The sequence below is a fragment of the Citrus sinensis genome, chromosome 7 (genome assembly GCF_022201045.2).
Source record: "Citrus sinensis cultivar Valencia sweet orange chromosome 7, DVS_A1.0, whole genome shotgun sequence".
Taxonomy (NCBI): Eukaryota; Viridiplantae; Streptophyta; class Magnoliopsida; order Sapindales; family Rutaceae; genus Citrus; species Citrus sinensis.
The window spans coordinates 16859570-16872628 of NC_068562.1; the positions used below are offsets into that span (position 1 = coordinate 16859570).

Below are 13059 nucleotides of genomic sequence, written 5' to 3' on the forward strand. Positions count from 1 at the left end.
TACTAATTTAATGTATGTGACTTTTGTAATGGATATTAATGTAAGATATATTTTGAACTTTACTTTTATTTGAATTTTTTATTTTAATATGATTAACTCAAAATCGACAAAAAAAATGTATTAATTATTCGGGGATCGGGGACCCTCGGGGATCCCCTGTTATTATTTGGGGAGGGGATGGGGATTCTCTTAAATAATTTTGACGGGGATGGGGAGGGGACGGGGACATACGTAAAATTTCGGGGATGGGTACGGGGAGATTGGTCCCCTCCCCGCCCCTCCCCATTGCCATCCCTAATTGTACAAGAAGGATTGTGGTCAACAATGTGTTGGGTATTGTGATTTTGATTTCGTTGGAGACCTTGACAAGCGAAGATCAACAACGGGCTACGTATTCACATTGGGTGGAGGTCTGGTTAGCTGGAGGTCGATTCTACAATCGAAAATTGCTCTGTCCACTACAGAAGCAAAGTATATGGCAGCAACTGAAGTTGTAAAAGAAGCTATTTGGTTGAAAGGCTTGTTAGGTGATTTAGGAGTCATCCAAGAGAACATTGCGGTCTTATGTGATAATCAAAGTGCGATATTCCTTGCGAAGAATCAAACATATCACGCTCGGACGAAGCACATAGATGTGAAATATCATTATGTGAGAGAGATTATCGAGAGCGGTGTTGTGTTGTTGAGAAAGATTGATACCAAAGATAATCCATCAAATATGTTGACGAAGGTAGTTTCTAGAGTTAAGTTTCAACATTACTTGAAATTAATTCAAATCCTTTGATTGTGTTAAGTTATGTCCTTTGGAAATTTTGAACTACGGTTGGCTTGATCCCAAATTTTGGGTACATAGGCAGTCACAGAGATGCAGCCACTTTTGGGGATGATGGTTCATTGGTAGTCGGCTCAGATTTAGACAAATTTCGCCGAGGTGGAGAATTGTTGAAAAAACATGCACGTGGCATGCAAATTCAAGAAAGTATGCAATTTTTCAAAGAGCTACCAAACATTTGAAGAAAAAAATGGAAAGTTGACAAATTTGTCAAATTTGCCAAATGAACACCATTGACAATTTGCTTAGGTTAGGTGGAATAGTAAAGGGGTTGGTGCAATAGTGCAATTGTTTTCCCTATAAATAGATGGCACTTCTTCCATTCTTTTGCATCCCAAAAAAATTGTTAAGCTTATAAGTTTCTAAGCTTTTGAGAGAAGTGAGAGAAGTGTGTCTGGGGAATTTATTTTTCCTGTAGAGTGTGAAAGTACTGGGTATATTTGGGTTTCTGGGAAGTAAGATTCGTTACTCAAATATTGTACTCTATTAATTGTTAAATAAACAATTATTTTTTCTTGCCTATGTGGATGTAGGTTTAATTACTGAACCACGTAATTCTTGTGTCATTTATTTTTCTATAATTATTTGGTGCGCTTGATTCCGCATTCCGCGCACAACAGTTCCCATTCAACATTCAAAGGCTTCACTTCTTTACGGACTGCTCTTGCTCTTACTGCTGCTTCCTATGCTTCCTGCGACTACTTTGACTTGACTGAACCCTCACAGCCTTCCCGCTTGATATCCCGTTTTCCTTATCTCGCGCTGTCGAAGGGGAATGAGATGGGAGAGCCTAGGTTGTTGACAATTTTTTTTTTGTTAAATAAAGCGAGATCTTATGCAACATATTTAATTTGAACAATCTTATGACATCATTATGTATAAATTTATTTTCATCGTGCACACATCTAAATTAATTTGGCTATGTGTGCTTTCATATTTGTAAAAAATAGTCTTTGATAAGAATTATTTTATAGTGTCAAGATATAACCTACAGCACGAATATTACAGTTTACTTAATTACTTATCAATTAAATTAAATTAATTGGAGATTTTTTTTTTAATTCAAGAGTTGAAAACTCTCATTTTTTATATTGGTATCTTATACTAATATCATAGAATTTTTAGTAAACATTAAATTGACATGAATAGCAATATCAGATAAAAAATCGTGAATAAATTAAGTAGAAAAATTTCATTACTTATTCTAAATGATGGGTAGGGGTCTTGCCTAACTCCCTACCAATAAAATGGTTTGAAATTTTAAAAAAAAATGTTCTAGCTGCAGTTGGAAAGAACAGCCTTCTTAACACTCAGATTTTGGATTCGACCTTCAATAATTTTTGTTGTTTTTAGTATTAATAAAGGTCGTTAGTGATCTATTCAAAGAAAAATTGTCGTACTCTGTTGTTTTTATTATTAAAATTGAAACGTGGGTGCTAATTAATGTTTTTTTTTCTTTAGGCTGCAATAGCCCCCACCCAATTTTGAATTATTACTTCGTTTCATTACTTTATACTGTCAAGATTCCTATTTGATGATCTTAAAATTTAAGGAAAAAAAAGAGAATATAATCTTTCTTCATTCGTAGCAGTTATGAAACATTCCGTTATTAAAAAACAAAAATCCTTGACATTCTAATATAAGACATTATTTTAAGATTTTAAAATTTTTTTTTGATTTTTTTTTTGATTTAAGATATTATGATATATATTTTACTCTTTTATTTTCATTGTAATTGTGATTTAACCTCACACCCATCATCAAACTTACCCCTGGCCACATAGTGTTGAGTCCAAAAATCGCTGGAATGGTTGCAATCAAACCAAAGTTGCGGCCCAACTTTAATGTTTCGACCAACTGTTGCGGCTACGAGTTGATTGTCACCACTCATATCAACTTGCTCCCAGCTGCCGTCTAGATCTGATTCCCTCTGGTCCCTTTCATGGCCACCAGCCGCCAGCAACACCAAACCCTTAAAAGTAAGGTTATTTACAGTTTTGCCATCGGTTGTATTTTTATTTGAGAGAAAAAAATGACAAATATAAAGCATCAGGGTTCATATTGGGTGCTTCAATTTGAAAATATCCTAAATTTTGATGGTAATCTGGATGATATTTTTTATTGGGTTTGCATAATGGATGATTTTCTTCAAACTGTCTCTCTGAAAGTTGTTGTCTCTCATGCATTATTTAGGTTGACATGTGACGCTTTAAATTTTTTGGAATAATTACAAGAATTAAGAATTCGACATGGACTAGATGAAATTAAAGAATGGTTTGATATATGACAATTGATTGAAGAACATTTAGTTCGTCATAATGATGTCGAACCATCTCCTTTTACACCAATGAAAGTAGAAGATGATGATATTGTTCATCTATGTGAAATTTTAAAAAAGGAGGTATAACCTACTCTTGATTTGAGCATTGAGTCTAATAATATGATTGAGTTTGTGCAGTAAAATTAAGTTGAAGAGACCCTAGCAATGATTGACATGTTTATGCCTATCCATGTTGAAGACATAAATGTTATTCTTGAAGAAGATTTTTGGCTATAAAGATAAAGTTAATTGGTGACAAGACTGAGATTTGGCAAAAAACTTGAGAGGCTTAGAAGTGAATCTTTCGCACAAGGCTTCATCTTCTCTCATCTCCTCAAAAAGTTATTCATAAGTGCAAGAAAAAGATGAAACATGGAGTGGAGTATTTCGAGTTTCGAGCATAATTGATGAGCAAGGTTATTAGTTCAAGCTCCAAGATACATCGATGCTCTATTATAAGTTATATCCTCTAGATAAACTCAAGTACAATTTTCTTTTAAAAGTGGGAGACAATGACGCTGCAAAAACATAAAAGATTGATTGGTAAAAGAAATTAGGTTTCTAAATAATGAAAGTTTTATTAGAAAAGTCTAAATGAATAAGACTAAAATTTTAGAGCCTTTTTATACTAACCCTAGATATCATGAATTTACCAAAATAAATAAATTTGAAATATTATTTCATAATAAAAATACCTAATCAAAACAAGGAAAAAATACAAACAACATCCAAATTTGATATCTAAAAAAAGATAAAAATCTTGAAAATAACAACAAAAATAAGAAAATAACTTAAAACTGAAAAACAATAGAATATAAGCAAAATTTCTAGCTTGAGCATAGGGAAAAAAGTCGCAAGTATCGAGACGATATATTATATGCCCAAAAAGGATACCTATAAGCCAAGTTATAACCTCCGGAAAGTACTATACACATTCTATAGGACACAACCAGCCCCGACCCATTCGTCGGATTCGAGTCAAATCATGTGATCTAATATCTAAAACTCATGATATAAACTTAATTCATGAATATATAAAATTGACCTCATGCCTATACCATAATCATATAATAATATATGTACCTCATCCAAAAATATATTCAAAACTTGCACAATTCACATCTCATTATACATACATACACAATAAATATATATATATATATATATATATATATATATATATATATATATATATATAAACATAAATTAACTTGCTCAAAATGCAAGTAATGAAGCAATGCGTCTTGTGGCCCAACCTCAATTGATTAGAAACTGAACTACACAAAATCCTGTGAAAACCTGGAGAGATGTGGTAAATAAGAAAATAGTGACCTTGCAACTCAGTGAGTGGATATAATCACTACTACAAAAATGACTTTCACTGACACTTAGTTACGGACACTTTACAAAAAGTGTCAGTAATTATGTATATATGCACCATTTTCCGCTTTTGACAAATAGGTATCAAAAGTTATTGATACTAGTGTGTCAGTAAATTAAACATCAAAGATTACTGATACTAAAGTATTAGAGATTAAAAAAATATTAAAACTTGTTTTAGTTCCGACTCGAATTTAAGACCTCTAAGGTTTAAAACTTTAACATTTAGAGCACAAACCATCAAACCCTATTGCATCAAGCCCAAAACAATATTTGATAATATTTACAAACAAAAATTATAAATAGCTACAGCACAAAACCTACACTTAAGCAATTTTCCCCATCTAGCTATCGTTCCTAAACTACATTGCTACCTTGCCTTTATCTTTCTCTTTTTCTTTCGTTTTCCTCTTCTCAATCTTTTCTGTTTTCTGTTGTCTAGTTACAAATTAAGTTCAATTAATCCAAATAGATAATGAAAAATTAAAACTTTGTTTCTTTTTTTCCATTTTCCCAAATTGAAAAACGAACCAAAACCCTAATTGCTTGTTGTAGAAGGGGCTTTTTCTCCAACTAAACATCTAGTGCCTCTACTGGGCAAGCAAGTAAAAACCATCAACAAGGGATGAAGTGGCTACAATAAGTTGCATACTCAAGTAATCTCGTTCTCCCTCACAAGTTAAGTTTGGAGAAAGAACTAAGGGGGTTGTCAGTTGGTAATGACTTAATATTTTATTTTTCGTCAATTTAATTGATGGATTTGTTTTAATTTAGCTTATGATTAATTTTCTTATTTAATTTTTTGGGTTGTTTCAGATGTTGAGAAATTCTACCAATAGTGTGATGCTAATGGGTTTTGTCTTCTATATCTTTTTTCTTTTATTTAATTGTAATTTGAATTTATTTTTTTTCTTATTTTTCCATATTTTTATTCACCGGTAGTCCAAAGTACAAGCATTTCTCTTTCTCTCTCTCTCTGTGACAGACCTAGCTCATGGGCGCTGGCTCGCCGTTCAGTCAGAGTCATCTCTCTTTACTGCACCAGAGTTGAAGTTAGTCCTAAATCGAAACTTCTGCTTACCTGTCAACACAATCCAAACCGTAGCTGCTGAAAATATCCAAAACCCACCCACAAATCAAGACCCAAATCTTCACTCACTCACCACCGACACTCTCTGCCACCAATAAACTCTTCATAACCCAGGAAACCCAAACCCTTGCCGTTAGATAATACCCAAACCCTAGCTGCTTGAAATTAAGACATCCACTATAACTTATTGTCGTGCCAAACAAACCCTAGCCACACTATAATTCGCCATTTCACACACTAAAGAAAACACTTGCTATTGTTCAAAGATCACAGTTGATGAAACCAGGTGTGTCACTATTTTGGGCGACAATGTATTTGGGATTAGATTTCATGGGCAATGATTCTGCCAAGAGAGGCAGTTCATCTATTATATATGGTGCTTGAATCGCGCTTGATTCGCCGTAAGAAGTTGATGTGGTGAGAGACTTGTTACTTCTAGTTTTTGTTGGATTTCTATAAAAGGAAAAAAATAAAGAGAATTTGATTACAATTTTTCAAGTTATGTAGTTTTCAATGCTAGAAAATTTGAGTTGTATATATAGTGAAATTGTCATTGAAATTTAGTTCTTAATTTGAATCATGGGCTTAAACATAGCATTATATGTTAAAAAATACATATTTTGTAAAGATTATCCCCAAGTCCTTGCTAACAGGAACCCTTATGCCTATGCTTTTCATGTTTTTTTTTAATGACTCTAACATCTTTAATTTCTCTATTTCCAAGTTTATGATGCTTACAAAATAAAGCCAAATTTGTTATTATTGCTCCCGTAAGTTCATTTCTTCATGACCTACCATGCCTTTTTACCCTTGTTTTTGATTGGAAGTATGGAATTAATATATATTTCAACTGGTTTAGTAAAAATCTACTCTTAACCTTGTTACTAAATAAATAACTGATTTGTCTTATTACCTGCAGTTAAGCAGTGAATTGTTCACAAGTTAAAAGCAAGCCGCAAATGATTTTCTTGTCCATTCATTATTCATTTATAAGATATGCTTGTTGCTGGTGAAGGAAGTCCATATGCTAGTTGCTGCAAAATGGAGTTTGTAGGTGAATGTTTATGGACTAAAATATATAAGTGCTTGACAGTGTTTTGATTTTAAAATTTTATAAGTACATGAATTGAATTGCTCTTTTGATTTGTGTAATGCAAAATCTGTTATCTTTTTTCCTCAACATGTGAAGAGTAGGTTGATTGGTAGTTGTTTCATGCATGGGTTATTTAAGTCTCTTGAAGATGTTCTGTGTAATGTGAAGCAAATGAGTACTTGGTTATGTTCATATGTTAGACACTAACAATATGGCTTACAAATGAGTGACAATTCGTAACTGACTTAGCAGTGAGATGACTTGTAATGTGTACATGTTATATAGGACATGAGTGATAATTAGACCAATCTTCTATCTTTATCTTTATTCCTCTTCTTTTTTTTTTGTTCTTGAATGTAGGTAATCACATGCATGTTGCCATATTGTTCATTGTCTTCGAATTTTTTTTGCCCTCCAATTGTTTGATAAAATGCTTGAATGAATCTTGGCACTTCATTTCTGGCAGCCCATTTCTACCTATGAGGAGCCAAGGAATATAGAGTTAAAGAGCTTGAGGAAAGGCTTATGGTTTCTACTTGAATCTATATCTATATTGTTTTATATGAATTTGGCTTATTGAAATTACATTCCAGTAGAATAATAAATGGATAATGAAATTTACCTTTGTGATTTTAAAATGGATGGTGTAAAATAATGATTAGCTATCCTTTCCGTAAATAATTTTAATTTACAAAGGCAATACTAATTTATATATATATATATTTCATATGAGGAGTTGTATAGTAGGCATAGGGATTGAGGCTTTGTATCTACATCCATATTTGCATTAAAGTGGTTAGTGTTGGTGTTCACAAGTTGCTTCGGCTTCAAAGATTATTATATAAGTTGAGTAAACAATAGTAATTCATATAATAATGTAGATCAACACTCGTTGAAATATCTTTTTTTTTATTAGCACGGTCTTCAAGATATTAAGAGTCTTCCTGTATAATTTTGGATAAAAGAGTAATATTGTTGGAGCTCATTTAAAGTGCATAAAGTGTTTTGAATTGCTATCACGTGGATATATTAAATGAATGATAATTAAGTAGTTTACAATTTGTTTTTGGTAAATAACTTGCTATTTTAAAATTAAAGTTCAAGGGAATTGATGAATACACCATGAAAGAGCTCTCATGACTTCGTGATCAATGGGCTACGTATGTTGTCAAGTTAATTACAACCTGTAATCGTGAGGTAACGTATGACTAATTTATGATTATTTTTGCTTTTAAATTTCAAGACTTATTTTTTTGTGGTGTACTAATTGATTTAATGTACTTGTAGGTGGGAAAACAAATGAAGCCACATATGGATATTCAATGACATTATTGAGCATATTCTTGTTGGTTAAGGTTTTTGAAACTTGATTTTGTACTTTGTTAATTTAAGTGATGTGTTTGCGATGTTTATTATGTGAATTGTGTTGTAAGATTCAATATATTTAATATATTTTTAGTTTTTTTAATTGTAAAATAAAAAGGAAAAATATAATTAAAATAAAAATACACTATTAACCAAATGCAGCATAACATCACTAAATACTAATATATAAATCACTGACATGTAAATAGTATTGTTAAATATTAAAATCATTGTGTTATTATTTTAATGATACCGTAGTAATACAAATTATTGACATATAAATAGTATTATTAAATATTAATACTATGATATCATTATTTTGGTGAACTATAGTCACAGGACTTACTGACACAAAAATCACTGACACTAACACAATTAATAAGTGTCAGCAAAAGTAATTACCGACACTAAATTGGTGTCAGTAAAACTCATTTTTCTAGTAGTGAATTATATACAAAAAGAAAGTAGTGCACTATTGCTTATGCATAATTGTATAACATAATTCCATACTGAACATATTTACATAAGCAAACATGAAATCATACAAACATCCATGATAAAACTGCACTAAATAGTATGCAAGGAATTTAACTCTCAATACTCGCTAATATCATCGTTGCATGGGTAGAGCGGGGGAGAAACCTCTTATTACCAAGCAGAATTTAATTGCATCATAGTGGCCGAGTAATTTAATTCTCAATATGCATGCGCAGAGTCTATGGGGAATGTTACACATATGGTAACTGACAATGACATTCCATGACTCAATGAAACATATAATATGTATACATATAATCATAACATGATATTAAATCATACTATCAAACATAAATGTTTCGCAGAATACTTAATATTAATAATAGTATCTACTGACATATCTTGATTCACTCCGGAGTTCGTTATGGGTTCTTGAAAAATCCTAAAATACAAGATTAAAAAATTAATTGTTAGAACTGATATGAAAACTGATGCATATCATGAAAACTGTAACATAATTGCTCAAACTTCATAAATCTTACCGACTAATTCACTGAATATTAATCTAACTACTCAATTCCGTTTCTTGTAATGTTTCCTCTTAATTTTGCTTTTCAACTTCTTTTCCACTATGGGCTTCTTAATTCCTTTCACCCTTTTCCCTTTCTTTTTTTCTATTTTTCTTCACTCCCATCTCCTCTGTTTTCTTTTATTTCATTTATTCTTTCTTTTTCTTTTCTTTTTCTCTCTTCTACGCTCATCTCTTTCTTTGATCTCTGTTTTTATCTCGGCTTTTCAAAATGAAATATAGACAGATTGCTTTCAAATTCCTTAAACTTTATATATAAACCAAGTGAAGCTAGCATGTGAAATTGATGAGGCAAGAATGTCAATAAGGTGGTGAAGGATGCAGATGAAACGGTAAGCATGCATGTGCTTGTTTTTATGAAGTAGGTACCTGATTGCCTCTTAATTAATAAGGCACGTATGCTTCTTAAAGCACAAGCGGTGCATGACACTAGGCGACTTTCTTACTTATATTGAAAGTTTTATTAGAAAAGTTTGAATGAAGTCTAAATAAATAAAATTAGGGTTTTGGGTAATTTTTAAAATTTTATTAAGAGTCTATGTGTTTTAGTCTTTTATTTCCATTATAACTGTGATATAATTTCTTCTTTAAGTTAACTTAGTGATGTAGGTTTATTTAATTATAAGTAGAGTGGTCTTATTTTTATTTTCACAACTTTTTTTTGATTAATAAAAAATCCCTCTTTATAATTCTCTTTAGCCTTTAGGATTAGCTATAAAAATCTTTCTTATAGAGCCATTTAATTTAGGATATCATCTAATCTCGCTTAACGGGTAATCAAAATCTCATTGAGTCGTTCGGATTAGAACTATATATAATCGCACTTCAATAGAGTGTAACCTAATCGCATTGTCTTGTTCCGATACTAGAATGATATTTATTGTTTATTTACCTTATCAACCACTTCTGTTACCTGCTCCGTGACATTCTTTCTTCAAATCATCGATCATAATTATTGACTATCGAGAATCTAATTATTAAGGAAAATAAAAATTTTTTCCCAAAACATGCACATCAATTTCGGTTATGAAAATACCCGTAAATAGCCAATTATTATTTACGTTATTTTAATTAATTGCATTAATTGATTTGTGGCATGTGCGGCTATATAAATAACCAGATTTGCTCCCTTAATCTGCATGCATTGTAAGAATTTGTAGCAAAAAAAATTAAAAATGGCATCACAAAAGTTTCAAACGGTTGCCCTCATCCTCTTTCTCGCTCTCTCTCTTGAAATTATTTGCGGTATGTACTCTGTTTCACTTAATTATGTTTTCTTAGTGTTATTTTTTTAAAATAATTTTTACATACTTAACTGTTTTAATCGTATGCAGATGTGAATTTTGACTTACAATCTTGTCTTAAATATTTTAAATTCTCATACAGATGTGAATTTTGGTTTGCAGTGCATAACAATCTTATTGTTATTTTCTTCTTTGTTGTTGTTGTGACCTTATTCTTCCTAAACTTTTTGTTTCAGGCCTACAGTACAACGAATCTTCAATTGATTCAGAAGCCTTAATTTCATTTCAAAATATTACCTTGCCTATTTTGCCTCATAAACTTTTAAATGCTGGTGAGTCATATACTTATAATTCTATCTATATGTATATATAAATGTATAGGATTCTAAAGTTAATTAAAATTTGAAAAGCTATATTATTAAATCATATAACTTAATAGTTTTTTGGGTTTTAATAATTAAGTTTATGATCCTAAGTTAAATCAGTACATTATATAAATGTACTGATTTTGTACATTTGTATATATTGTTTGATAGTGATTATTATAATTTTTCATAAACGGAAACAGCTACAACTACAAAACCAAACCTTCACGCAATGTAAATAGATTTTAAGACTAGATTCGCAAATGGACATTCGTTAACCGATGGACATTGAATTGACTTTGGCACAAGAAGGAGTCGTAACTTTTTTAGGTTTATAGAGTCAAAGGGTATTATAATAAAAAAGGGATCTTGGTGTCCCTTATTAAAAACTTGGTAGCCTTTGTGATTATTTCACCAAATCTTAGGATATGTCCTTTTTCCTAACATAAAATGTAATATGTAAATTGAGAAGGATAGTAGCAAAATATGCATAGAATTGGTAAATTTTCAATTCAGTTCATTTTTTCTTTTTTTTTTTTTTTTTGGGACAAAGCAATTCCACCCTATCTATAAAAAAGCCACATGCTTCCCCTAACTATCTTCATTAAAAACAAAGAAAAATAGAAAAACTAGAGAACAAAAGAGAAAACAAGAAAAACCAACTGACAAATGGAATAATAAGGTTTCATAAAATAACCGAACAAACAAATTAAGCATCATCATTGCAAAAGCTGGCATTGTAAGAATTTGTAGCAAAAATTAAAGATGGCATCACAAAAACTTCATATGATTGCCGGCATCCTCCTCTTTCCCGTACTGTTTTTCGATTCTTTTTCTTTTGTATTGTTTTCGTTTAATGTTGTTATTATTGTCATATTAACTTTTAAATACTTACTAATTTTTTTTCTAATTTTTTTTTTCAGTTTAAAATGACTTTGTGATATTATTAAAAGATTTTATAGACTGCTATACAAAAAATAAAAAAAAACTATATATATATAGACTAGTTTTTTGGTCTAGGATTTTAAAATACGGGAAAATTCAAAAAAACACATAAATTATGTGCTTTAAATTTTAAACTTTTTAAACCCCACGGTTTTAAATTTTTCCCTGATTTTCTCACACTTTAAAATTCTAGACAAAAAAACTACTGATATATAGTTGTTCCTCTCTCTCTATATACGTGTGTGTGTGTGTGTGTACATATATGCTGGCACCCTTATTTTTTTCATGACGGCGCCCTCATTTTTTTTATGCAGGCGCCCTCATTTTTTTTTCTTGTGGACACGCTATTAAGCCATATAACTTTATAGTTAATTAAATACTGACTCTATTAAACCATATGGCTTTATAGTGCATCCGCATGAAAAAAAAAATAATGGTGCCTGCATGAGAGGGAATTATTTTTTGTTGCGAACTGAGGTTGATTATTAGAATGTGAATTTATTGATTATTAAAAATGGTTTTGTAGATTGCTATAAAAAAATAATTTCTATGGAATAATTTTCTAATGAGGACATCCTCATTTTAGCATAGTGAGGATGTCACTAATAAATTAAAAAAATTAGATATAGATTTTAATACACTTACAGACAAAAAAAAAAATTAAAATTCTTCAATATATTAAAATATGAACTTATTTCATATTTTAATCGCATCCTCACTTTAAGTAAAGATATTTTTATTAGAGAAGAAATTTATATATATACAGCATTTTATTTTGTCGCTGACTGAGGTTGATTTATGGCTAAAAAAGCCGTTGCCGAGCCTAAAAATTTACAGTTTAAGGCGAGGCAACTCCTATATTGGGAGTATGACTCCTTTTGAATTAGTATATTTTGAATCTCAAAGTTCATATTCTTCATTTACAGGAAACTGTTCAGTAGGCGATATTCAGATTTCCCAAAGCCAACTTCCTGGACGAGGTGGACTTCCAACTTTTATAGTGGAAGTACGCAACATTTGTCCCACAAGATGTGATATTGCCGAAATTCACCTAAATTGTGCAGGATTCAGCCATGAAAACGTCATTGATCCTAAAATTCTTATGCATTCCAAAAACTCAAATATTTGTATCATCAACAACAATCAACCATTAAAGTTTCGAGCTGCGGTCTTGTTCGAATACAGTACCAACTTCATGTACAAATTCTCAGTTGCTTCAGTTGAGTGCGTATGATGCAATCAAATCATGAAGTTATGTTCAGTTTTCTTTGCTGTGACAAGTCTGCAATATTTTGTGGAATAGAGTGATTGAAACTAATAAAATTTTGGCCTACATGCCACATTATTGTGTTCTTATTC

General features: G+C 31.1%; 1 protein-coding gene across 1 annotated transcript; it reads left to right on the forward strand.

Annotated features, from left to right (window-relative positions):
• Positions 1-10295: 10295 nt before the first annotated feature.
• LOC127903654 (TPD1 protein homolog 1-like) lies at positions 10296-12944 on the forward strand. The gene is made up of 3 exons (XM_052443989.1): positions 10296-10391; positions 10627-10722; positions 12627-12944. Exons 1-3 carry the CDS (start codon positions 10322-10324, stop codon positions 12932-12934), a joined length of 474 nt encoding a protein of 157 aa, XP_052299949.1. The 5' UTR covers positions 10296-10321; the 3' UTR covers positions 12935-12944.
• Positions 12945-13059: the final 115 nt, after the last annotated feature.